The sequence below is a fragment of the Acanthisitta chloris genome, unplaced genomic scaffold, assembly GCF_000695815.1.
Source record: "Acanthisitta chloris isolate BGI_N310 unplaced genomic scaffold, ASM69581v1 scaffold11230, whole genome shotgun sequence".
NCBI classification, from domain to species: Eukaryota; Metazoa; Chordata; class Aves; order Passeriformes; family Acanthisittidae; genus Acanthisitta; species Acanthisitta chloris.
Genome location: NW_008653389.1, coordinates 59,045 through 85,380, shown reverse-complemented (window position 1 = coordinate 85,380; position 26,336 = coordinate 59,045). Strand labels below are relative to the sequence as shown.

Sequence of the window (26,336 nt, the reverse complement as noted above, 5' to 3'; positions counted from 1 at the left end):
CCCCAAAGCTTCTCTTCTCCAGGTTGAAGAATTCCAGTTCTCTCAGCCTTTCCCCAAAGCAGAGCTGCTCCATCCCCCTAATCATCCTGGTGCCTCCTCTGGACTCTCTCCAACAGCTCCATGTCCTTCCTGTGCTGGGACCTCAGAGCTGGAGGCAGCACTGCAGGTGAGGTCTCACCTGAGCAGAGCAGAGGAGCAGAATCTCCCCCCGACCTGCTGCCCACACTGTGGGGATGAGCCCAGCACCGAGTTGGTTTCTGGGCTGCCAGTGCACATTGGGGCATGTCCAGCCCTTCACCCCTAGTCAAACAGGAGAGACATCACTGCTACCACTGATGAGGTAAGTTCTCTCTAGTACAGTGTACAAGAGCAGCATTGGCAACACTTGAAGTTACAGTTTAAAAGCTTGGGTGAGACAACAGCAATGAGACAATGAAAAAATTCCAGCTCCCATGATCTGAGGATTAAATATCATCACATCCTTAAGTGTAGGGATGCTTCCTTCTCCTTAAAACACTTGTATATCCTACTGCATGTCAACACAGAAGAACCTGCACGCTCATCGAACAGTTCACTTGCGCAAGCAGTGCAGGAGTGGTGCAAAGCTCAGGCTGGTTTGCTAGACATTGCACAGAGCACAGCTCTGCCACATGAGACAGGTGTGTGATCCAGTCACAGCCCACAGAGCCAGGCAGGTGCTCCTCCAGCCCTCCATTTATGATGCGATTCATCAAATAAACCCCTTGCTGGTACAGAGGATCTTGAAGATGCATCCACAATCCTCCAAAATCTGAACAGCACCTTGTGATGCTTAAAACCTTATTCTACAACCTTGACCTGATGCACAGCAGCACCCTTAACTAGGTCAGCCTGAAACAGAGACCTCTGTAAACACCTGCCTTTAAGAGCACGCAGGAAGGGACAGCACAGACTTTTTCAGCAATTGAAGATATTCCTCATATCGGAGCTACTCTCAGGGGAAGGAAGTCTGAAATAAGTTACATTTCTCACTTGACAGGTGAATGACAACCATGTTATTCTGAGCCACTGGAACACAGAAAGCCGTAAAAATAGTACCAAGTGAACTGAGATGAACACTGAGTACTGTCCTTCCAGAGGCAGAGCAACCTGCACAGCCCTCAGTAAAGGTGCTGTAAAAGCATAACCAGGAGCCAGCAGTTGCTCAGAAACATCAGTAAACCAGATTTCTCCAGATACTTTTCTGTATACAGGGGAATATAGAATACAGGGGAATTTCCATTCTGCCTTTCATTAAACTATCCTTTGCAAGCACATACAAGTCATTTTGAAGTAGTATCTGCACCATTACCACATGCCTCTCTCAAGCCAACATCACGACAGATGTTCCCACACAGAATACATTACTGTCCCACAAACCATCAACCACATGCTAATACACTTGAACAGCATTTTTCATCAAACCTATTGTCAATTTTGGGTCCAAAAAGCAAGTTTCCACTGCAAAGCACACAGGCCTCTTCCTCCCTCCAGCTCCAAATCACATTACTGAGGATAAAAAGCAAGAAAGTCAAGAGGAGAGGTGTGTTTCCAGCATGGAACAACCAAGGAAACAGATGCAACAGCATGTATTTGGAGGAAAACAAACTGAAGTTGAGAGAAAGACTGTGCAGCATCAACAAAACAGAGGAAACTCTGCCAGCTTCCAGGACTATTACTGTCCTACTCCTGAAGTTTCTCTTTCAGTCTCAGTATTCAAGTCCTACATGTGAAGAAGTGAGTTGCAGTAAGTCTTCAGTTCTTTGCACGGCTGCGCTGGTATCACCCAGCTGAGCCAGGGCTCTCTTCTCCCTCCTCTCTGCTGTGCCACAGCCTCCAGCCCAGTTCCTCTGCAGGGCACTCCTGTAACACAGCTGTGCCCTCCACATCACCCTGTCACACAGGGACTGCATTTTGAACATTGGGGTTTTTCTGTGTATCTGCCATGCCTTAAATCCCTCGTTGACAGTGAGCTGGAGTATATCATGCCTTTGTTTAGAGGCTCAGAAGAATCAAAAGACAATCAGAGCCATGATTTAAAAGTCAAATAAAGATTTTGCTGTTGGTTTGAGCATGGTGTCGTATTTTTAAGAAATACCAGTGTACCAATATTTTTTATGGTCCATATTTCCCCACCATTCCTGCCTCCACAGCAGCAGTTACAATCTCTAGGAGTGAGACGAACACAAAGCTCTATTGAGATGGTGCTGAATAAAAGCGACATTGAAGCACTACAGAATCAGTCTCTCTGATATCTGGAGATGTTGTGCTGTCTCTCAAGCCAAGTGTGATGAATCAAGCGCACAGAAACCCTGCTCTGTCTGAACACAGAGAGGCAAAGAAGTTTAGAATGGAGTGTCCCCACCATAGTATAATGAAATTTTGCTTTTTTGCACAGTCATTTTTGAACAGTCATTTTTCTTTTGAATACTCAACTGATGGCAATTCTTCTTTAGAAATCGCCTGACTGGGACTGCCAACCCTCATGAAAGAAGTGTGTGTGCTTCCCTGACCGAGGGTCTTGGCCGTTTAAGACAATCCAACTGCTGGCTGCCACATCCCATCCTACTGCTGCATCTCCAAAGCTCAACACTTCATTTCAGCACACTCATCCAAAGCGAGCTACTCACTCCGGCATGTTGGTTTCTTTGCCAGATTAGCACACAAACTTCCCAGCAAACTATTTGCTGAACATCAGAGCGAAGCAGAGACGTGGCAGAAGCTGAGAATATTTCAGAGTGCTGCTGTAAATTCACAGCAACGCAGCATTTACTGCACCCATGGGAAGGCTCTGTCAAGCTATTGGAAACCACTCACAAGCCTCTTATAATCTGAAATTTAAGAAGAGCTATGTCAACTAATTAATCAAGTTGTAAATGACATTACAATGAGGTATTCTAAACTGCCAGTAATTATCACATGCTCTATAGCATGAATTCTGAAACTGCATGTACCAGCTGAGGTGGATGCCTGCATGACTGACAAACCGAGTTTAAAAGTATCTGAAAGAACTCATCTCCGATAAGTCCAGGGTGATATCTGACAAAGGCATTCAAATTCCCTGTCTGCACAGAGCATAGGGTACTGCTGGCCAGTTATTTGACACGTACACACAGTCCATTGGATTTTGCAGCTGAGATGAAGATCAACTCTTTTAAAGCCTGCAGAGCACTTGGAAATCATATGCTTCCAAAACTTCTAAATAAATAGTGTACCTCCAGTGAACAAAAATTCCCTTTGAACCAAATGTAAATTAAAAAAGTTTCTCCATGTCTCCAACAAAGCAGCTGCCATAGTAAGTGGTCAGACTTGATTTAGAAAGAAAAACACTTGTGCTTGAGAGCAAAATAGCAATTGAATTTCTGCTGCATTTGTTCATTCTTACCATTTAATATCATCAAGTCCCTTTACATAAGCACTACTGGCACAGGCATCAAAGGAGGCAAAACATGGCAAATAATGCAATCAGCATAACGAGCAATCTCTTGAAAAAAGTTAAAAATACACTGAGAACGAAGAGCGCCCTGAGAATGCAGACTGGTGAGGCTCAGAGACACCTCTCACAGTGCTGACAGACCAATCTAAAAGCAGCTTTCCGCTGCAGTATCAAGGCTCTCTCAGCTCAGAGTCTACAGCCACAGCCCAGAGACAGCTTAATATACCCCAAAAGGAAGGACAGACCCCACGCAGCTGCTGCTATTTAGATGAATGAGCTTAAATTTTCCCCCAGTGACAAATGCACAGTGCAGTGTACTGTGAGCAGTGCACAGCCTCAACCATTCCTACCAACCCAACTAACAGTGCCAAGTGAAACAGCTGGACAGACTCATCTGGAAAGAGGCTTTCATGCACTGATCCACTGTTGAAGATCAGCTCTCATTGGCATTAATCATGACATCAGCAAACTGCAAGATGACTTGATGCAAGCAGCTCCAGTGCCAGCCCAATCCGCAGTGGAGTGCGCCAGAGCAGTGCCACAGGTGGGTTTCCCAGACTGGGGGAACCTGAGGGGGAGCCAGGAGAACCACCAGGAGCCCACAGCTCACATGACAGCAGCTGACAAGACCTGAAGGAACAGCAGCCAAGCATCTCCACACCTAATAAAGAAGCCCTTAGGGAGCACTAGTGATTTGGAGCATCAGCAACAGGGCAGGAAACGGTGATGAGGGTTAACTCCAGCTGGCAGCCAGTCAGCAACCAGTGGTGTCTCGCAGAACTCAGTACTGGGGCCAGCTCTGTTTAATACCTTTATCAATGACCTGGATGAGGAGACTGATTGCAAGTGGCTGCCTCGGCAGCGCTGGGGGAATGGCTGGACTCGAGTATCTTAGAGAGCTTTTCCAAGCCAAACAATTCTGTGTTTCTGTGCCTTTGGTTTACTTAACCAGTTCCTTCTGAGAGGCAGACACTACCTCAGGACAAGGAGTCAGTTGGGAATATATTATTAGCAAGAAGGTGTAACTCCAATATTTAAAAAAATATTATACCATCTGTCACAGAGTGATTCCATCTCAAATTCTAGTTAACTTTGATTCTTCAGAATTTACTAATTTTTAAAGCAGGAAAAATCTTGACATAGAATTCTTTATTAAAGGAATAGGAAATTGCCAGTTCCTGACTCCAGGACATTGGGCTAGACAGTGAGGGCAACAGAAGGGGGAAACGTTGGTGCAAGACAAAAAACACAACAGAAAGAATGAACTATAATCTCTAACACTTTAAGTCTTCCTTTTCAATGATTCCAAAGGCTGACAATGACTGTGTATTTTAAAGTCTTTGGGTTGTGCACCTGGATTGACTTTGGAAAAACACCACCCAGGACTTCTTCCTTGTTTACAAGTCAAGTTTTAAGGACAGCTTCTTCAGGAAGTCAAGTAGGCAAAGTCTCTTAAGTGGTGCTGGCTGCAATCATCCTGTGCTGGTGCACCCCTAGGAAGGCTCCGTAATGTGTTTATTGCTGCATAATTTAACGTTGTCAGAGCTGCCTCTGCCACCCAGCATTGTTATAACTCAGGATTATACATCACTGCACAGGACCCAGCACACACTAATGGAATTGTAAGAGTCTGAGCATTCTCACTTGAACATGCAGCTGTAAAAATAGGATTGCAGAAAAAGTCTTCTATCTTACACTGAAAAACTTTTCAGCTGAGCATTAAAGCTGCATCTTCTCATAACTGATGCCCACAAACCCTTACACAAAAACAACAAGCCCACATACGTGTACACAGACACTTTGGGAATTTCTACACCACAGAAACCAAGCTTTCAAAGGTGTTCCTGGCATTCTGATTAAACTCCAAAACTTCAGCTTCTTGATCTATTTTTTTTTTTGCTTTTCATTTTACAATTTCTCTGGGAATGCAAATTTCAACTTTTAAGCAGTTCACTCATTTTAAAAGCAAAAAAAAAGAATGCACAGGCAGCTATAAAACATTTTCCTCCTGAGGGCCTGCTAAGGGAAAATGTATCTGATATTCTCACAAAATTCAAGCACAGCACACTGAATTTCTTCCACCCCCATATTAAAAAACCTGTCCAGCCCCTGCATGCTGGTCAAAGCCCAGGAAATTAATTTACCTGCAGAAACAACTGTTCTGGCAAAACTAATGGCAACTGAGGACTCTCAGAAGAGATGTGTCAATTATGTAATCTTCAGCCCTCTTCAAAAAAGGCTTTCATTATTCACTAAGGCCATACATTTATTTATTCACCTGTGCACTACACTCAATATTCAAACCAAATCTGAGCATTTTAACATTCAGCCCTAACAAGTACCACAGGAGGGAGAAGTGTTAAAGCTACAGATGTGTTATAGCTCTAACCCTATAAACCCCTCATTTTGCAGAAGCATAGCTAACTAGGAATTACACAAAACAGTTCCACTTCCTTAATGCAGAAGGAATTCGGATCAAATCCACAGGGACTGTGAGTGAGTTACTGGAGTCATGCTGTCAACTGCTTTGTGATTTTATGATTCAAGTAGTTGCATGTGGCTGCAGTTCCACAGAAGGTACCTTACAAGAGCTTGTGGGCAACAGAATCCCAATGTATTAACTTAAAATAGTAAAAGTCTTTAAATAAAACAAGGCAGTCACAAAAAGACTCCAGACATAAAGCACCAAGGAGAACAAAGGACTAAAATGAGAGGACTGCTGTTTCCAGAGGTCTGCAACATCACGAGAAAGATAGACCAGTTTTAATTTCAAGTCTGGTAGTAACACAAGGAGGGCAATTTTCAGATGGATGGAACAAAACCGGCAAGCAAAAGGTTAGCATTTTTGATTCAAAAGTTTTAGACAATGAGAAATGGGGTTATAGGGTTTATTTCAACAGGCTGCAAGTGATAGCAAAAGGAAAGGGATCAGAGACAGCATCATCGAATCCCAGACTGGTTTGGGTTGGAAGGGACATTAAAGCTCACCCAGTTCCACACGTTGCCATGGGCAGGAACACCTCCCACTAGCCCAGGTTGCTCCAAGCCCTATCCAGCCTGGCTCTGAACACTGCCATGGATGGAGTAGCCACAGCTTCTCTGGGCAACCTGTGCCAGTGCCTCGGCACCCTCACAGCGAAGAATTTCTCCCCAACATCCCATCTGACCCTGTCACCCTCTGGCAGTGTGAAGCCACTCCCCCTCGGCTACATGCTCTTGTAAACGGTATAAAAATAAATATATTGTATACTTTCTGCTCCCTATAATATTGAGGCAATTGCTTAGTGTTTTCATGGGTAACCACCTTTCTTTTGGGATCAAATCTTCCAACTTTCACATTACATGCTGTATCTGTGCATCTAAAAATTTAGTTAAAGAATACAGCTTTGCACTTGGCTCACACCCTACCTGGAACTGTCTCAAACTGCCTCTCCAGCTATCTGGTGCCATTCTAGGTATAGCTGTCCTGCAAAAGCTCCGCTCCACACCAGCCAGCTCCTTCCACGCCTGGAGGAAATGTCTTTCTCCAACAGAGTGCAACCCACATGTTACAAGGTTTCACAGAGAAGGGAAATGTTGAAACACAGTTGGGCAAACCCAGAGTTTGTGCATCATGACAAATCAAACTGGGCTCCATTTCCTGAGCAGCTAGTGCAGCAGGGAGAACACTGCTCTCCTCACCACAGGAAAGTCTGCAATTAAAGAGGGGGAAGAGGTGTTTAAAGGGAATTAATACATCTATGAAATAAAACATATTCACAGTAGGAAAATGCTAGTGGTACAGCAATACCTTTATTTCCAGACTGGTGAATTATCCTTTCTACAGACCTGAGAGAAAGCAGAGCTGGGAAAGGAACACCAGTGTGCTATGTGGGCACTGTGCCCCTCGCCAATGCAGCTGTGGCAGCAGATGTAACTATTGGCACAGGAACTATTCCTTCCTCCAACAAACAAGCTAAAGTGTTAAAATGTTGTTATAAGCACAAAACACATTAGTTACACAAGTCGACCTGAGCTACCATGACAGCAGTGACACTGCTGGTGTGTAATGTAGAGCTGAGCTTCAGCTAAAACTTTCACAGTGAATCCTCATCCGAGATGCTTCTTAGCAACACAAATGCTTTCCTTTAAAATAAATGTTTCTAGCAGTGATATTTGGACAGTATCTGAATAGTTATCCTCATCTAAAAATGTCTCTACGTTTAGCAGACCAGAAATGGCAACAGGCTGGGAGAGCCAGGTGTCTTCAGCGTGGGGAAGAGAAGGCTCCAGGGAGACCTTAGAGATGCTTTCAGTGCCTAAAGGAGCCCCAAGAGAACTGGAGAGGGAGTTTGGACAAGGGCCTTGAATGACAGGGCAAGGGGGAATGGCTTCACACTGCCACAGGGCAGGGATAGATAGGATATGGGAAAGGAATTCTTCCCTGTGAGGGTGTGGAGGCACTGGCACAGGTTGCCCGGGAAGCTGGGCCTGCCTCATCCCTGGCAGTGTTCAGGGCCAGGTTGGACAGGGCTTGGAGCAACCTGGGCTGCTGGAAGGTGTTCCTGCCCGTGACAGGGGGTGGAATGAGACAAGCTTTAATGTCCCTTCCAACCCAAACCATTCTGCAATTCTATGAAATTGCAATTCTTTCCTATCTCACTTTGCTCATCACTCAGAGCATGTGATCTTATGATCTTACTAAAGGCTTCCAACTTGGTGCCTATTATTAGCTTTTGAAACCAGTTTTTGGTGATTCAGACAACTCTTCATGGCAAGTGTAACTGTAGTTGTAAGCACACTATGCTACTGAATCAGGCAACAAAACAGTAAGAGTAATGAGCTCTATACAGATTTCAGGCAACTCCTTGATGACACTACCTGACTAATAATCCAATATTGCTAATGACTAAGATGATGAAAATCCAGACATGCATCAAGGCTTTCAGTTAAGTATCAAGAATTAAACCATTTATGCCACTGTTAAGCTTCTGTTTCCGAAAGAACAGAGTAAATACAGGGCTGTTTCTAGTGGGATAGAAGCACATTATAGTTTTCCAAACCCTAAACTCATTCACCTCCAAATTCTACACATCTTCATAACACTTCACATCTCCCTTGGCCCACATGTGTACAGACCAAGACCTTCACTCTCAAAAGCCTTGCAGCCTGATGACTGCCCCTGTGGTAAAGGTATGGCAGAAGTGTTTCTTCTCCACATAGCAGCAGCTAACTGCCATGATTTTCAAACAGAGAATTGTCACCACCAGCCTGATCGCTGGTCCAGATATGTGAGGATTCAATCCCTTCGTCTCTGCCATCAGTTTCACTGTCAGATTACTGATTGCCTTGCTTCCCCATGTGTACTTACAATGAAATCTGAACAGAAAGATTACCCTGAAGTCTCTTTTTCCTCTTCCAACATGATTTTTAATCTCTAGCAGCATTCTACAGACCCTTTCATACATTATTTGGTGTAGCATTAGAAGATTGGCCTCAAAAATAACCTTACAAGAGCAGAAGTTACCCTACTAAAAGGTCACTTGCCTTTACTTATGTATGATGTATTAAATTTGTATATCCAGTTTTGTTGAAAAATGTAGCTTTCCTGCTTATGAATGTAAGGAAAGCATGTTCTACGTGTAGGATTTAATTTATTTATTAATTAGTTGACTAATAAAATGAACTTACAAGGAAGGTGCACTGGTTGTTGAAGAGTGTCAGACTTAGAGAGTACATTAGAGTTACACCGGTCATTTATTGAAGACATTTGTCTTAAACTGCTGCCAAGGTTATCTAGAGACAAATGACAGAAAACATGCTTGTGCCTTGGAAGAGACATTTTCCTCATTTTGGTATCCGCCTTAAAAGGGAAATGAGCCTGGACTAACTCTATCTCTCTTCTCCAGACCACAGTGCAAGGACATTTCCCCTGCAATAAACAATTACCTTAAAAACAAAAGCAATATACAACAAACATGAGCTTGCAGACTTTTTTCCTCTGTAAATTAGTGTACAATATGTGACTCGGGTGCCAAGTGCTTGTCTGCACTGCTCCCCCAAGATACCCCATCCATACCTGTACTGGCAGGCAGGAGGGAAGAGTAGTTAAAGAATGAGCAAAGCCAGACCACTCCTCCCTCTGAAGATGCTGATTTTATAAGCTCTGTAGAAACTCTGGAAACCAGGTGGCTAACAGACATAAAGGATAATCTTGTCAGAGCAGGCTAACTTTAGATCTGCTGGATACCTCCACTCCATGCTCTGTTTGTAATGAATGGTAACTTGCCATGCCCAGGTAAGTTAAACTTCATGAACAGAAGACAGCCAAGCTTCAGCATGTCTCTAGTCCCAAACCCAGTTTTTATTTTAAACTCAATCTATGTTTTACCCACTTCACATCTTTTTAAAAGTCTTTCACATGTAAAAAACCTGCAGCTGTTAAGATTCTCTGAAGAATATACAGGCTCAAGTCTGAGCAAAACAGGATAATTGCAACAAAAAATTAAGCAAGTGTACAAGGCTTCAGTCTCCTGGAGAGGGGTATTTTTAGACCTCGGTCTGAAGGATGGCTCCAGGACATCGGGCTAGACAGTGAGGGCAACAGAAGGGGGAAATGTCAGTGCAAAGGCTACAGATAGCTGCAAGTGCCCAAATGTGATTTTTTCCAAGCAAATAAATTTGCTGTCTGCATCTGTTCATGGGTTTTCACTGAAAATGAGAAAATCACCTCTCCATATGCAAGATACAGCCCAGTGCATTGAAAAAAGGCACAGAGCAGTCTTTTCAAATAAATTAAAGCAATTAGAAATAAAAAATCAATGCTCATGAAACGCCACAGAGAGCTTTGCCTCCCTAGTCTCACCAACATTTCTCTGAGAAAGAGACTTGTAAATAAAATTTAAGTTGAGAAAAACATTTGACACAGGAGTATTGGGTTCCAGAGAAAAAGGAGATTATTTGTTCTTTTTAAGGAACTACTGACTCCAAAGACATTCTCCAAAATAGTTTCATCAAGCAAACAGCTACTGCAGGATTTTAACCTGGACTCTGTCCTTATTTACCTTTTAACTCCCTAATTTCTTAAGGTCTGAAAATCTTTTCCATCCAAACTACACAGTATAAACAGTGACAAAATGACAAACTAACTTTTATTTTTCTAAGGCATTCAACAGTGTAGCAAAGGTTTCTTCTTAACAAGCCTGGCTTTCTCCCGCTCCAGAGATCAGGCAGAAGTGTTCCTGCAGTGACTGCAGGGAGCAGCACAAAGGCAGCTTGGGCACAAACACTCTTCAAAGACTGGGATGGACAAAAAGCCAGCGTGTTGCTAAGTGACATCATTAAAAACAAGCACCAAGTCACAGGACAGTTTCTTCTGGGGAGGAACAGTCAATCTAAGGATCCCTGTGCCAAGCTGTCTTAACTCAAGAGCTAAGCTAGAGGTTGGAGAGCCAAGTTCACCTCACCCAGCATCGTAAAATCCACTGGAAGGTTCTACGTACTTCACAACCTGCAAATTAGGAAGACTTTCATAGTTCACAAGTGAATTTAACTTTTTCTTAAGTTAGTTCCTGAAATCCTGTCTTTTCTGTTATTCTTGTGTGCTGCATTTAAATTGGATCCTCAATTCCCGAATTAAACTGCTTTAAGCAAACCCAGGCAGAGTGCTAGCTAGTTAATGGACTGTTAGCACAGAGCAATTTTGAAAGCTATCTTTGAAACGTATTATTCAACTGAGACAAGTCTCATTCTACTATTTTAGTTACTCAGTTTTCAAAAGGCAGGATAATAGGGTTAGTCTTTTACTACGTGGGAAACAAATTGGATGGAAGCCCTTTGGGACACAGCTTTGGTATGGGTTCCCTTGAACATACAGACCCAGTAGGCAAGTCAGAGTTTTGTGGTTATTGTAGCTTTTGATCAGATCTGGCTGCCTGGATGTTAGGAACCACATAGCAGGCTCTGCTGCCAAGAAGGGAACATTCCAAAAAGAAATCACCCAAATCATGTGCTTGCATCCCTTTATAGGTACTTGGAGGGCCCATAAACACTTCTGCACTGCAGGAGCAAGCACTGTCTGTGCTAACCCAGGGCAGAACCAGCACTGCCACTCCTCTAGGCTGGCTAACACCTGCAACAGCTTAGATTCAAAATAAAAATAAAAATAAAAACAAACAAACAAACAGATAGATAGATAGATAGATAGACAGACAGACAGATGTATATATATTTTTATCTCGGTATATATATCTCAGTGGCTGGTGGAAAGCAGCACTGGCTCCTCCAGATCACAGGACAAAGGGGTACTCAACCCAAGATGTAAAACCTTTCACAAATCCAGAGGGGGATGTGTCAAGTTCCCTAGTGCAGAGCAGGTCTCTCATGGGTTTTTTTTCCCCTTGCTCAGCGATAAAGGGAAGGACATGTTCTCCTCTACGTCTCAAACACAGGAGCCTGTCAATCAGGGCATGATACACAACACAGCTCCATTCTGTGCTGCAGCTGCTCTGTCACATTTGATGTCTTCAATCACTCTGCAGCACTTCTGAGGGTAGTTACAATAAGCTCCCTGGCATACTTATCCCACTGAAAGCAGGTGGAAGCAATCACTTCTCATCTCACCCAGTGTAACATCTTCTGTTTCTACTCTTACACAATCTTTTGTCGTTTCTCTGGATACCTGCAGCCAAGTTTTCTGCCCAAAAGTAGAATCATATAGGAAATTGCAAACATCCTTCTCCATTCTGGCAGAGGCACACTGAGACACTCTAAGTGTAACCCACCCCAACCTGTCTCCCTCCAGAGTAAATCTAACATGGCATATGACTCCACAGTGGTTCTCCAGCCCCTAAGGACATGGGCTGTGCAGGAGTATTATTCCCTTTCTGTTGAAGCTAAGCTATCTATTAATCCATCTCCATTTAGGGAAGAGGTTTATAAGCCATCAAGATCATGCTACTCTATAGCCACCATTACATTTCAGACAGCAAAAGCAATAAGCAAGCCTTCAAAAAACTGTTGTAGCAGCATATCATTTCAGCAGAATCTTTTGATGTCAGTTAAAAATATTGTTGAATGTATACTTTCAGGGGAATAGTCTTTCTTGAAAGACAAGATTGTCTGGCTTTACAGAGCTCTGTAAAACTCCTTTGCAGCTTGGCATCTGCACACCAGGTAAGGTCAGTGCAAACAGCTCTCACATGCCAGCGAGGACAGGCACTGTGGCTGCTCAGGTAGCACATCTGCTGAGGGAACAGCGAGCAAGGGCTAATCTGGCAAGGGTGGGAGAGAAGCTCATGGACAGAGCAACACAACTACTCCTTCGTAATTACGGCAATAAACTTCACGTGTGGACACCACACAACCCCTGAGGAGGTGGCAGAACTCTGGCAGAACTGGCACTGCTATTGTTATGACAAGCAACTTCTCCAGTAAACAAGCCCTAAAAATAATTTTCTATATAAATTAGGCTTGCAACACGAAGAATGGAGGCTTTAAACCAAACCCACTTCGAAGTGTTCCCAGGGCTGTATCCTGCTTCCAAGGCAGGGCAAAGCGGCACTGCCTACCCCATGCTGCTCTGCAGAACAACATTAGTTACTTACAATTTAGATTAGTATGACTTTGAAGCTCTATGAAGGCAGCACTGAAATGCAACAGGCCAGAAGTGAAGAACAGATGCCTTCAAAGAATTAAACATTTTCCTTGCTCAGACAACAGCTCTGAAGAGCTGCACTAGCATCATGCATCCCAGACTTTGGGCCAGTTGCTCACTGCACTTGGAGTTCCCAAGGCTTTAAACAAAGTGAGTAATATATATTGTACAAGATTCATAAACTACTTTTACTGATGTCCAGTAAGTCTTGCTCTTGAGGAATTTAAATCTGCCAAGCTGTGTTAAAGTATTCCCCATGAGCCTAGAGGACACATGGGCTCCATTATCAAACACAGAGATACTGAGAGCAAAAATGCACAAACCAGCCTGGGACTGTTCTCAGGGAGTGGCTGCATACCGAAGAGCACAGGAGGAGATTTTGAAGCTTATTCCTAGTTGCATGTTTCTTCAACAATACTTACAGCTGTTTGCTCTTTGCCATTTAGCATCAACTGGCACAGAACTCTCACACGAACACAGAGGCAAGAGGCTGTGCTTCCTGAGACATGCCCACGAACCCAGGGCATGAGCTGCTGCTGTTCTCTGTAGAAACACCACCTTGGGAAATCCGCTTCCTTTCACAGGAGACTAACGACCTTTAATGCAACTCCTCAACAGGAAGCTGCAGCCAGGTGAAGGTCAGCTTCTTCTCCCAGATAACAAGTGACAGGAGGACAGGAAATGGCCTCAAGATGTGCCAAGGGAGGTTCAGGTGGACATCAGAAAAAACTTCTCCATGGAAAGGGCTGTCAGGCATTGGAAGGGGCTGCCCGGGGAGGTGGTGGAGTCACCATTCCTGGAGGTGTTCAAGAAATGACTGGACATGGCACTTAGTGCTCTAGTCTAGTTGACAAGGTAGCAATGGGAAACAGGTTGGGCTCAAATGGTCTTGGATGTCTTTTCTGACCTTAACGATTATGAAATTCTAGCTAAGACAGGTTGGTCCCATTTAACCTGGCTTTCCCACCGATTAGAAGTTTGACCTGCAGAGCATTTGGGTTTTCATTAGAAATAGGTGGCAGGGATCAGTTTTGCTGTTCCAAGTTTTTTGTTTGCCTGTTGTTTATACTTTACACGCACACAAGCAGGTCTTCATTCTAAAGGTCTTCACATAAGGCCTGTTTATATTCAGTGGGATTTGACTGTAAAGAAGAAACCTCCAGGCTTCAGAGCAACAGGTCAAACTGTCCAGCAGGACAGCTGTGCCATGGTCTTCCTTACTCCAAATCACCACCTCCAACAAGGAGCAAAACAAGTTACCTATATCATATACTCACATTTTATAATACATACAGCCACATGGATTATTTAACAGCTGCATTTTATAAGTTTACATTCTGAATTAAATATTAAATTGTATGTAAATTAATTCAAATAAAATTTCAAAAACAAAGTGATTACAGAATTTGCTACGTGTTTCAGCAGAATGGAAAAACGTCTTTTGCCTATTCTTGCCTTAATTTAACTAGCAACAACTTCGTTTTAATTGGTACCATCTTACCTCTATCAATTTGTTGGCGTGTTCACGGAAAACCTGGGCATATTCTTTAACTTCTTTTTCATTCCCATTCTTGGCAGCTTCAATCAATACCAAAAGTGGAACATTTGTTTCCAGAAAGGAGTCTGATACATGGTCCATAACAGCTTTGCGGAGCTAAAATGAAAATAAAAGAATGAGTTATTCTTCAGTTCATTCCACTGCTGTTTGCCTTTTACTGTATTAACATGTAAAGCTTAAACTACTTTTGTCATTGATCCTTTTCCCTTTGTGTGACCAAGGCTTTCCATGCACTAAGTCTTGTCCATACACTTTTGCCTCAACTTAAATTAAATCACCTTAAAAAAAATGAATTAGTTATAGAAGTGCAAGTCACCAGTTTGGTCACAAATATTGATTTAGCAGCTCATATTGGTTTTGTCTGAGCAAATTTGCTGCTTTCCCTCAGCTGATTAAACAACATGCTGATTTAACTTTTTTTTCCTACTAGAATGAAAACATTTTTCAACAAACTTGATCTATAATCACATTTACTTGAAAAGGGGTGTTTTTATTGCTTTAAAACCAAACAGAAAAAAGGTTGATGCTACATAAATACAGTCCTCAAATAAAATAGGTTGAGATGAACACCATCAGAATCTTAAAACATACCTGATTATGTTCAAAATCCATATGGTGGAAGTTGGTTTTTTGATCTCTCTTGCTAAGAGGATGATTAAGAATCCAACATCTTTACTACACAGTTAGCAGGCGACTACATTCCCACCCCATGCTTCCCTCTGAACCACACACTGGAGGCTTCTAGCTTTTAATTCACTATCAACAAGCAGACAAGCCCACTGCCCACTAGAAACACGTCCACAGGTAACACTTCCAAGGGAGGAAACATGCAGAAATGCACTCGTTTGCCTCAACAAGTACCAACTCCATACATGAATTACCTGTCTACGTAGGTCTCTGGTCTTTTTGGTCATTTTATCAATGGCAGAGTTCAGGGCATCACTTCTTTCCTTGCGTCCAGCCTGCAAAACAAGAGACAAAGAGATAAACAGCGTCCCTGGCAGTTTTCAAGATGAGACTGGATGTGGCACTTCGTGCCATGGTCTAGTAACCAAGGCAGGGTTGGACTTGATGATCTTTGAGGTCTTTTCCAACCCGGTCAATTCTAGGATTCTGTGATTCAGGGTCTCCAAGTAAAATCAGTATTATTAATTTCAAGTATATTGTCAGCTTCTTTCTTGACTTTGTTTTGGTTTTCAAAGTGATCAAGCACACTGGAAGAAGAGTCTCCACCTCCCTGACAAGTCTCTGCCTGGCTGGCTTGGGCAGGACAGCAGCGCTTCCTACACACCCTCACCAATGAGATCACACAGCACTTGAGCAGGCAGGCAAAAGCCCAAAGTCAAAAGTAAAAATCTTACAAAACACTTGCTAGGTAAGAATACCAACACTTCAAGTTAAGTCTCCAGGCCCACCCATAGAGAGATGGATTGAGTCAAGGTTTGATACAGCACATTTCGCATGAGCCCTGTTGCGAGAGAGGGCAAGGGGCCAAATAGCAGTGGCAGTTTTGCCATCACACACTAGGTAAAAAATATCCTTGCTTGTATCAAGTCAAGAGTGTTAGATAAGACAATGGTGGTCTGGTTTTGCTGGGAGTTTTTTCTGTATAATCTATCTTATATTAGAGTTTCCAAACACATTTTAAGCAACCACAATCCAATTTCTTTAGTTCTAAGCCACAATCAATATAATTATCCAGTTGAGAAGAAAACCCACTTAGCAGCACTGCAGTGAGGGTATGCCAGGTATCAATTCTCCAGGTGACAGGCTGGTTTGAAATATCTGGATGAGCAGCCTTGAATCTAAAATCATCAAGTCCACACCATAGCAGAAATAAAAAATGGGAGGTGGATTAGGATGTTGTAATGTCATTAGAGTTTAATGAATTATTGAAGATTTGTCACCTCCCCGATCAAGTGATTTGATTGTCAGCACAAAAGGTAACTGAAATGTGACTGAAATTAAACCCAGGAACTCGTTCTGATGATGTCACAGCCTTTGGCAGACCCAGCAGTGGCCTGTTTCTCGTTCCACATTCAAAAATCAAAGTTGAAGTCTCTAAATAAAGTGAAGATTAATGCTACTTATTTACCCAACAGTTTGCAGTTTCTGTGCTTGGAGGACATGAAAACCAAGACACAGTCAGGGCTGGAAAGTCCCCATTCAGCCTGCCCTGGATACGATGGCTGAGCCCAAAACTGCAGCTCGGGTGGCTGGTGGCAGTGCCTAAAGAGGGCACAGGGCCATTCACTCACAAATTTGAAACCTGCCCCCAGGTACTACCCCAGCCACAAGCTGCTCCCAGACATCAACTTGCCAAAGCAGCTGCTTGCTCTTCCTGATGTTTCACACCAGTTCATCCACAGCAACATGACAATTTTACTAAACCCATGGCACACCTTGCTGTACATGTGGGATTTTTTTTTCCTGGAACATCTCTGGATAAAAGATATATACTCATCTATTATGTAGAAAGCCAAACATTCAGCTGTTCCAAGAAGTGCCATTTTACTTCTCCCTGGGTGCCCCTACATTACCATTTTAACATGAAGCAGGAGCAGGCATTTGAAGTGAGGCCACCCATCAATTCCTCTTTGCTGTCCCTGGCTTCACAGCCTGCAACAGACTCGGTGCACAGCACCAGATGCCTTTCGGATGAGAGGAAAACCAAGAGATGGCTTCCACTAATGGACATTCAGTGCATGAGACCACTATGTAAAACACCCCAAAAAGCACGTCACAGCCTGTGCAGCACCGATTTCAGACTGCTGGTCCGTCCCTATGAAACCACATCACATATCAGTGCAGAAAGAGTTCTATAATCTAACTCCATTAGATTTTAGGAAGGCAGCTCCAGTTTATTTCCACCTTGTTGGCATTCAGGTTTTAGTACAGAAGCTTGTCAAAAGCATGACCAGTTTCCTCTGGAAGGCTGCAGGATAAAATATCCTGCTAATTTAGCTGTGGTGATTAGTTGACTTAGCACATAGAGCTAGAAGTCCTTTGTTAGGGCTGGTGAGAGGGGCAACACAGCACAGACATGCTGGATGCTCACACCTCGGTGGCAACAGAGACCCTGTTGTCATTGACATCCTAAACCATCACAGCCAATTCCAACCAAGGTCCTGGCCTGGAGACAAGAATGTCAGGTTTTGCCCAGCTGAAGTTTCTTGACCTTTCTATTGCATAAAATGAGACATAAACACTAACTGTGGGACCAATCAAACCCCGTTAGGTCCAAGTGGAGGCAGCTAGTGGGACCATGGCTGCACATGAAGACCTACACAGCCTGCGGCAGCACAAACCTTCCTGGGCACAGAAACACATTGAAGACCACCCCTGACCATAACAGTCACTTTGTTCAGGATCCCACACACCCTGTGAATTTTACCCATGGATTCCACCTGACAACTCAACATATCCTGTTTGAACTGGTGTCCCTCTCTCAAGTAACAAATCATGTTTAAAAGGCAGTTTAGCACTTCTGGCTTACTTCTTCCACTAATCAATTAGCCTTACCATTAAAAAACTGGTCCTCATTTCCAGCCTACCCCTTCACCAAGGAGTCAGCTAATGACCCGGTGGCACAACGCAACCCAGCTATCAGCTTCTCCTATTCACAGGATTAGGAGGACTCACAATAGCAAAGCCTGAATATTCAGATTCCTAATAGGATTTTGAGATATTCAGCACAGAACACTGCTGAGAGAACCACAAGCTCTGCAGTCAGAGAGCAGCTAATAAATTCAGTAGATTTAACAGGGTCATGGTGACCATGTCAATCATTCTGCAGTATAATATCAAGCTCTGTCCAGTATCATGGATAATAAATTCAGCCACAGTGCAAATTTACTTTAAAATAAATCGTATTTTTATCAAAAACTATAGAATTGGTGTTAAAAGTTGCCCATTTCCCCACACCCCATAATCTCTGCTCTTCCTCCACCACTGCTGCCCTGCTTGGAGAGCAAGACAAGCATTCCCAGGCAAATCCCTGCACCCCCAGCTCCCATGGCCACCCCTAGAAGAGTTTGTTTTAACAGCTAAAGGCAAAGAAAGGGGATTTGTATACAGGGAGGTAAGTGGAATCACCATCTCTGTCACAAAGCATCCCCTTTGTAGGCATGCCATCTGAATTAAACAAAACACAGAACCGAGTTTTTCCTACTGCCACAGAAAAATCCAACCTCAACCAATCTATAAAGCTCCCAGAGCACAGGGGTGGCAGTGCATGCCACTGGGATCAGCAGCACATGTACTGCAACACGTTACTCAAAGCCACGGTTTTGTAGCTACATACCAAAACCTTCCATTGTTAATCTCAAAGGTTCATCATCAGTTTGGGTTAAGCTAGGCCTGCAGAGCTATTGAGAGAGACAGTGCCTTCAGCCCAGCACCAACCCCCACACCATTCCTGCAGAGCCTAGCATCCCTCCTCCCTGAACCAGCACCCAGGTGCAGGCCAGATGTGACACTGCTGCCTGACTGAGAGCCACCACTGTCCCACCTGCCAGCCACCACATAATTAGCTAAAAAAACGTGGTTTGCAGAAAGGTTTCTGCTTCAGGTCTTCAGCCTGTCTGTACAACAGGCAGCACCATGATGACAGCGTTTAATACAGGAGAAATGAGTGCCTGGCACACTTTTCTCTGGGCAGGCAGAGGCAGTGGGATGTCAGCAGGCCACCACAGAGCCCTTCTTCACGGGGAGGCAGGAGGTTCAGTGCCCACGTGCATTTTGTCTCATGCTTGGTTTTGCCTTGCCACCTAGCCTAATTCCACATCTACAGATGATAAGCATCCACACCCCTCCATTACCATGACAGCAGGGCTGCAAACTAGTTCCAGATATAACAGCGCTGACTCAAGGCCTGGAAGGGTGAGCAGTGAAGTATGACACGTGAATTTCAGCAGTGTTTTCACATCTGAGGTCTGCAGTTGAGGAAGCAGGACTATGCACTGGTTTGCTACAGGCAGGTGATGACCTCGGTGAGACCACGGCTCAGCAGAGCATGGGGGCTGCAAGGCACCTTCTAGGGCTCAGCCAGAACCTGAACGAGAATAAACACGCCCGCGGTGCCACGTCACGCTGCTCCCACCCTGGCATCCCTCCCCACGGCCAGGCTACACCCACGGCAGCCCCATGCTCCCCTCAGCACTCAAGGTTAACTCCTACACTCACCCTGGTACAAAGAGGAATTAAAACATGAACCAGTGTCAGATGCAGAGAGCTGCCAGACAGGCAGGTGACAGCCACCACACTATGCTGCCACACAAGTGTCCTTTGCTCCCAGGAAGACAATTCACGATGCCCTATCCCATCCCTCCCACCATCCTTCCCTGAAGGGCCTCTGCAGCCAGCCTGAAGCATCAGACAGGCCTGCTGCTGCTGGATCACCTTGGACATGCCTTTTTCTCCTGTGCCCGCTTCTCCATGGTAGCACATCTGTGCAACAGAAGGCACATGGCAATGGCACAGCCACACGTTCTGCTCTCCTCCTGCACCTCACAGTCCTGTGACACAGCACCGAAGGCTATCCTCTAGCAAAAAAGCAGAAAATACTCCAGTGGTCCCTGATGTGCTGACATCCAGCAAAAACTTAACCGCTCCTTCGGGCAGAGGAGTGAGCTGGCTGCTCTCATGGTGCCACACACGTGGCTGTGCATCCTGGGCACCACAGTCACACCTGCAGCTCCAGGACTTGCATCCTCCAGGCCCACAGCAAAGCCACGAAGCTCACATCTACATCAAGTAAAATTAGCTTATTTGTTGTTCTTAATACACTAGGAAGGCTTCCACAAGATGTCAGCCTAACTAAATGACAACGCTAGCCTCAGGGTGCAATTCTACTTTTCCAGCGCATGGGTTTAGCAGTAAAACCAGCTCTGCTGCTGCTCCAGCAGTGGGGTAAGTGAGAAGCCCCCCGAAAGGGTTATCTGGTCCTAGCAAGCTTATTCCTGAGGCAGACACGCCGATTTCCCTCTCGACACTGCAGGTAACAGTTCAGACCGCCACGCTGAACCTCCCGTTGTGGCAGCAGTCCCCAGATGGCACTCAGATGTGGTTTTCCTTGGCAGGCAAGTGAGTTTCCAGACTCAGAAGAAATGCATTTGCGTGAATTTCCTGGGCAGCTGGGGTTTATTCCCAGCCTGTGACACCTTGACACCCCAGGCAGCTCCCAAGGAACAACGTGAATATTACCACAGAGTTCCAGACTTGGGAGAATCAGATGCACACTTGTGGTAGTAACTGTTATTTCACAGCAAGTGCACATAAAAACATGTTTTGCTAAGAAAAGCTCCCATAAAGTTTGGGTTAACAGTTTCCTAAACAGGAGTCTCACTGGCAAGGTGCTAAATAGCCCTTGTTTGGTTAAGGGCCAAAGAATGGAGAGCTTCAGAATGGAAACAACTCACCGTGTTTGAACATTAACTCCCAACTCTATGCCAAATTACACAACCTTAATGTGGGAGGAACCTACCAACAGATCCTGATGCAAAAAAGTAAAATGCTTCCAATGACACCTAATTTCAGTCTCCTGGTACTAGAGAACAGAAGCAGCGCCGGAGAGGGGTAACAGCTGACACCCTTTGGAATGCTGCTGTTACATGCTATGTTAACATACTGAAATGTTATTATAATTCCAATCAACACTGTGGACGGGGCCGTTGCACAGCTGAGCCGTTCAGAGAAGCTCGGCCGCAGGTCCTGCGGAGCCGTGTTCCTGCGGAGCCGTGTTCCTGCGGAGCCATGTTCCGCCGGACAGCTGGCAGCTGAGCCTGGCTCCCAGCTCCTGTGCTCTTTGTGCACTGAACATTACACACGAAGAAACTCTTTAAATAGGTTTACGTAATTTCTTTGCATGCATTTCTTTCACCCTAGAGCAAATGTGAAAACATTTACTATGGCAGAGCAGTGCAAGAAATTTATTTAACGTTTCTTAATTTTCTTAATCATTAAATACAGTTACTCTGCTGATGAGTTCGGGGGAGGGTTTATTTGTTTTGTTTTAGGCTTTTTCGGGTGAGTCTGAGGTTTTCTTTTTCTGTGTCATTAAAGAGTTCACTTTCTCCATCCCTTTACCTTCCACTCGGCGTTTCCCTTGAGTGTGCCCACCCCAGAAAGAGAGCACTATGGGCAGTGGTACCATACTGCCATGGGACAGCCAAGGGAGAAGCAGGCAGAAAACAGTAAGTCTTAGTTTAAGCAAGTACCTCTAAGGAACCAAAGTGAGGAACCAACATTTAACAACAAAGGTGAACAGTCATTTTTTTTTCAAACTGTCTTTTGACACAATTCATCATCTTCCTCCATCAGCATGGGAAGTTTGTTACTCTTGGCTCATTTCATATCTTGGAGGTCAGAGGTGATAGGCTATGCAGCAAACATTTTCAAGTGCCTCCTACTGCATTATTGCTTTATATTTCAAGGTGAAATATCCAAGCTGCCTGGAACAGGAAGCTAGCAACCCCCTGCCTCATCCACATCGAGCCCAGACCAGAGCAGTTGCTTTGAAGGCTTTCCTGCACATGCACACATAAAATCCTAAAAGCCTAGAAAAGTTTCAGTCGAATCTCTTCATTTATCTTTCAGTACCAGTTGTCCCAGAGAAGACGCTGCTCAGAATAAGGGGACAATGAACTTTTAGAGCAAGCAGCCATAACAGCCCATATTCCTTTTCCTCGCTGTGTGTGCATGCTCTGGCCAGAGCCCAGCTGGGCTGTACCAGCACACACAGCTCTGCAGGGTCACTGCTCCTGCAAATGCAAATCTCTACCACGCCAAAACCCACAGGAAGGCTGTTAGGGACCTACCCTGCAGGCAGATGCTAATGGAAGCAGTGTCCCTCCTTTTGCAGGGGACACACTGCAGCAAGACGTAGTGAGTGACCACAAGGAAGCCCTCATACTGCTCCGAGCCCTGATTGTGAATGCCAGCCACACCATTTCCTCTACTGCACTCCATTCCCCAGGAAAAAAGCAAACACAAAAGCCACCATTTGAGAGGAAAAAAAAAATTTCTAGTTTCATAACTGTGCACTCTCAAGCTGGATTCTAATTAAGTTTTCTCCTGTTCCCTAATGCATTTTTCGCTTTTTCCAGAAATTTCTCCTCACCTGAAGCACTCACTCTTGTCTCCTGCCCTGGGGCTGTGCGCTGTACTCCCAGACACACCACCTCCAGCTACACAACTGCTCTCTGCCACTTGTGCAGGGACCACAGGTGCACACAGTTTTCACACGGAGCTTTAAGCTGCCCAGTCCCTCTCACCTCCATGAAAGACAGTGCTGACCAGCATCGTCTATTCAAATCCTGCGCAATTTTGCATCTAGAAGTTGCTTTTATGCAGGGATATTTAGCAGAAAACTGGGAGCAGCCAGCGCTCAGGCACTTCCACCCGCAGCTCTGCGCTGCTTTTAACCCCAGCTGAATGCAGCCAGCAGATGTGGGGGGTGCTGCACGTCCTTCCTGCTCCTCTATCATGGGGACGAAGGGCTCCTGCAGCTGGATTTCCGCTCCCCCCATCAGTGGTCTTTAACACGATCACAGTATGCACCACAATGCTTTAAAACAGCAAAGCTTCTGGAAAACCCAAACAAAAGGAACGTCACCAGGTGACGTCAGCCTATATAGAGCCCTGTGTGGTCGCAGTGCATAAGCAAATCCATTCTTGTACTGCTTCCCTGAAAAGCTTTTCAGTAAATGCACTCATGCTACTACAGGAGCTTCTCTCAGCAATCAGCCACCCATCTGCCATCAACAAGTTAGGACTAAAGGAAGACACAGCTGCAGAAAAGGAAAACGTGAGCTTCAATTAACCAGCCGAGCAGCCACGGAGGACGAAAACTTGTATTAAGATTTTAAAATTGCAGACCTGTCAGAGGAGATCAAAGCAGTGATTTCAAAAGGAATATTCCAAGACAGCATCGTGGATTTGATTTTGCACTAATATCAAAGGACACTAAACCCAGTCAATTATTCAAGGCTGTCTCACATTAGAGCCTTTCCCAGACTCACAGCGTTGAGTCTCAAACTACGACTGAATGCACCCTCCAATGTACTCAAAAGAATGGGTAAGTTCCTGCGTTTCTCTGTTCCCTGTATAATGAATGACGGGCTCTGCTCTAAAGCAGCAGTTACATGCTAAAGCCGATTGCTTGGCACTGAACTTTTGTGAAAAGGATATTTTCCTGTAGTGCCACTGTAATGCTCTGTAACCAAGATAGAGCCTCCACCTAAGTGTAATGTCCAGTATTCGGTTTTTTGTAGTAAGTTGTTTCTTGCATTTAGAATTAGCTTATTGGAAATGCATGGCAATGTTATCTGCAGTGAAATCTTCCACTGTGATGTTCCAAGTGTACTGATAAGGCTATCCTATCTTGTTGTTTTCCTAAATTATATTCTGCAGGCTTACATTTCAAGTGGCCATTAGGGGCTCGTATGCTGGCAGCACTATATGCAATGAGTATGGTTTTAAAAATGCTGCCTGCCTTGGGCATGGCTTGTCCACCAAAATGTCGCTGTGAGAAGCTGCTCTTTTACTGTGACTCTCAGGGGTTTCACTCAGTGCCAAACACCACTGAAAAGGGCTCGCTAGGTTTGTCACTGAGGCACAATTATATTTCTGAACTTGAAAGGGATCAATTTGCAAGCTTCAGTCAACTTACTTGGCTTCACTTAGATCATAATCAAATTGCAACAGTCAGAGAAGATTCTTTTCAAGGACTGTATAAACTTAAGGAATTAGTCTTAAGTTCCAACAAAATCTTTCATTTGCCAAACACAACTTTTAGCCAGCTGCTTAACCTGCAGAATTTGGACCTCTCTTTTAATCAGTTATCCTCTCTGCACCCCGAGCTCTTCTACGGCCTTCGCAAGCTACAGACCTTGCACTTGCGATCCAACTCCCTGCGGACCATCCCGGTCCGCCTGTTCTGGGACTGTCGTAGCCTGGAATTCCTGGATTTGAGCACAAACCGCTTGCGAAGTTTGGCTCGCAATGGATTTGCAGGATTAATCAAGCTGAGGGAGCTTCACCTAGAGCACAACCAGCTGACAAAGATTAATTTTGCTCACTTCCTCCGGCTGAGCAGCCTGCACACGCTCTTCTTGCAGTGGAACAAAATTAGCAACTTGACGTGTGGGATGGAGTGGACCTGGGGCACCTTAGCAAAGCTCGATTTAACTGGGAACGAAATCAAAGCCATCGACCTAACCGTCTTTGAAACTATGCCTAACCTTAAAACTCTTCTCATGGATAACAACAAGCTCACCACTCTGGACTCCAAGATCCTAAGTTCACTGACATCCCTCACCACCGTGGGCCTCTCCGGCAATCTATGGGAATGCAGCCCAAAGATCTGCGCCTTGGCCACATGGTTGAGTGACTTCCAAGGTCGGTGGGAGCACTCCATCCTCTGCCACAGCCCCGACCACACCCAAGGAGAGGATATTCTGGATGCAGTGTATGGCTTTCAGCTTTGCTGGAATTTATCCACTGTTGTTACACCCGTGGCTACAACGTACACAGATCCAACTACTGAGTACACAATAAGCTCTTCTCATTTCCATACCGGAGACAAAGAGATTCCAACTACGGCAGGCATGGTTGTTACCACCGAAGAACATTTCCCGGAGCCAAACAATGCCATCTTCACTCAGAGGGTAATTACTGGAACAATGGCTTTATTGTTTTCTTTCTTTTTTATCATTTTTATAGTGTTCATCTCCAGGAAGTGCTGCCCTCCCACATTACGAAGAATTAGGCAGTGCTCAATGATTCAAAATCACAGGCAGCTCCGATCCCAAACACGGCTGCATATGGCCAATATGTCAGACCAAGGACCCTATAATGAATATGAACCCACCCACGAAGGACCCTTCATCATCATCAATGGCTATGGACAGTGCAAGTGCCAGCAGCTGCCCTATAAAGAATGTGAAGTATAATACCCACAGCCCATCACAAAGTAAATCAGATAAGTAACCTATTTTAAAATTGTAGGGGACCTACATCAGATTCTAATTTTTACAAATGTTGACATAAAGCCTAATTTTCCAAGCTTATTAATGGAAATATTGTTTATGGAGTGGTGCAGTATTTTTAAGTTTTTTAAAAAATAAATCCATAATATTTTCAGTGTTAAAGAAGCAATGATTACATAAAACTTGCACTCCTAATGTTTAAAAGTATAAAGAGATGCTCACCTCAAACTATGTAAAATGTTTCATGTTATGTAATTATATGACTGTGTGTAAACATTTATGCCCGAGTCTCCATATTCTACTTTTTCTAATGCAAGCAGTTCGAGGGGAAGGACACTGGATATCTGTACAGGGATCTGGGGGGGAATGTATACCACATTTGTTCCACTGTAGCTGGAGGATCCCAAACACTGCAGCTGGCTCCAGGCACTCTAAAGGCAGCCGGGGAGGAAGATCTTCCTCCTCTGATAATTTCACTCCAGTAAAAGAGGAGAGGGAAAAAAAAAATAAGAACAACAAAGGTCCAGGTGGGGATTTCAGTGCATTAGGGGATGGTGAATTAATTTTAAATACAGTTTTGCTATCTGCATATTCACAGTTTGCTTGCTGAAACGGACAGCAGGCACAGAGAGGAGCAGTTCACATGGGCACACACAGACAGGATAGGCACATGTACATGGGCACACACACCCTCCCCTCCCT

General features: G+C 44.4%; 2 protein-coding genes across 4 annotated transcripts in view; one reads left to right on the top strand and one right to left on the bottom strand.

Moving 5' to 3' along the window:
- CTNNA1 (catenin (cadherin-associated protein), alpha 1, 102kDa) overlaps positions 1–26,336 on the bottom strand; it is a 102,503-nt gene that overhangs the window by 33,982 nt on the left and 42,185 nt on the right. For all 3 annotated transcript variants that reach the window (XM_009080773.1, XM_009080783.1, XM_009080791.1), the window contains 2 exons: positions 15,528–15,608; positions 14,590–14,742 (listed from right to left, as the gene is read on the bottom strand). In XM_009080773.1, the coding sequence (XP_009079021.1) occupies positions 14,590–14,742; positions 15,528–15,608 (234 nt within the window). The remainder of the gene's footprint in view (positions 1–14,589; positions 14,743–15,527; positions 15,609–26,336) is intronic.
- Positions 23,306–25,673, top strand: LRRTM2 (leucine rich repeat transmembrane neuronal 2). The gene is made up of 2 exons (XM_009080762.1): positions 23,306–23,722; positions 24,058–25,673. The coding sequence occupies exons 1-2, from the start codon at positions 23,719–23,721 to the stop codon at positions 25,596–25,598; spliced, it is 1,545 nt and encodes a 514-aa protein (XP_009079010.1). The 5' UTR covers positions 23,306–23,718; the 3' UTR covers positions 25,599–25,673.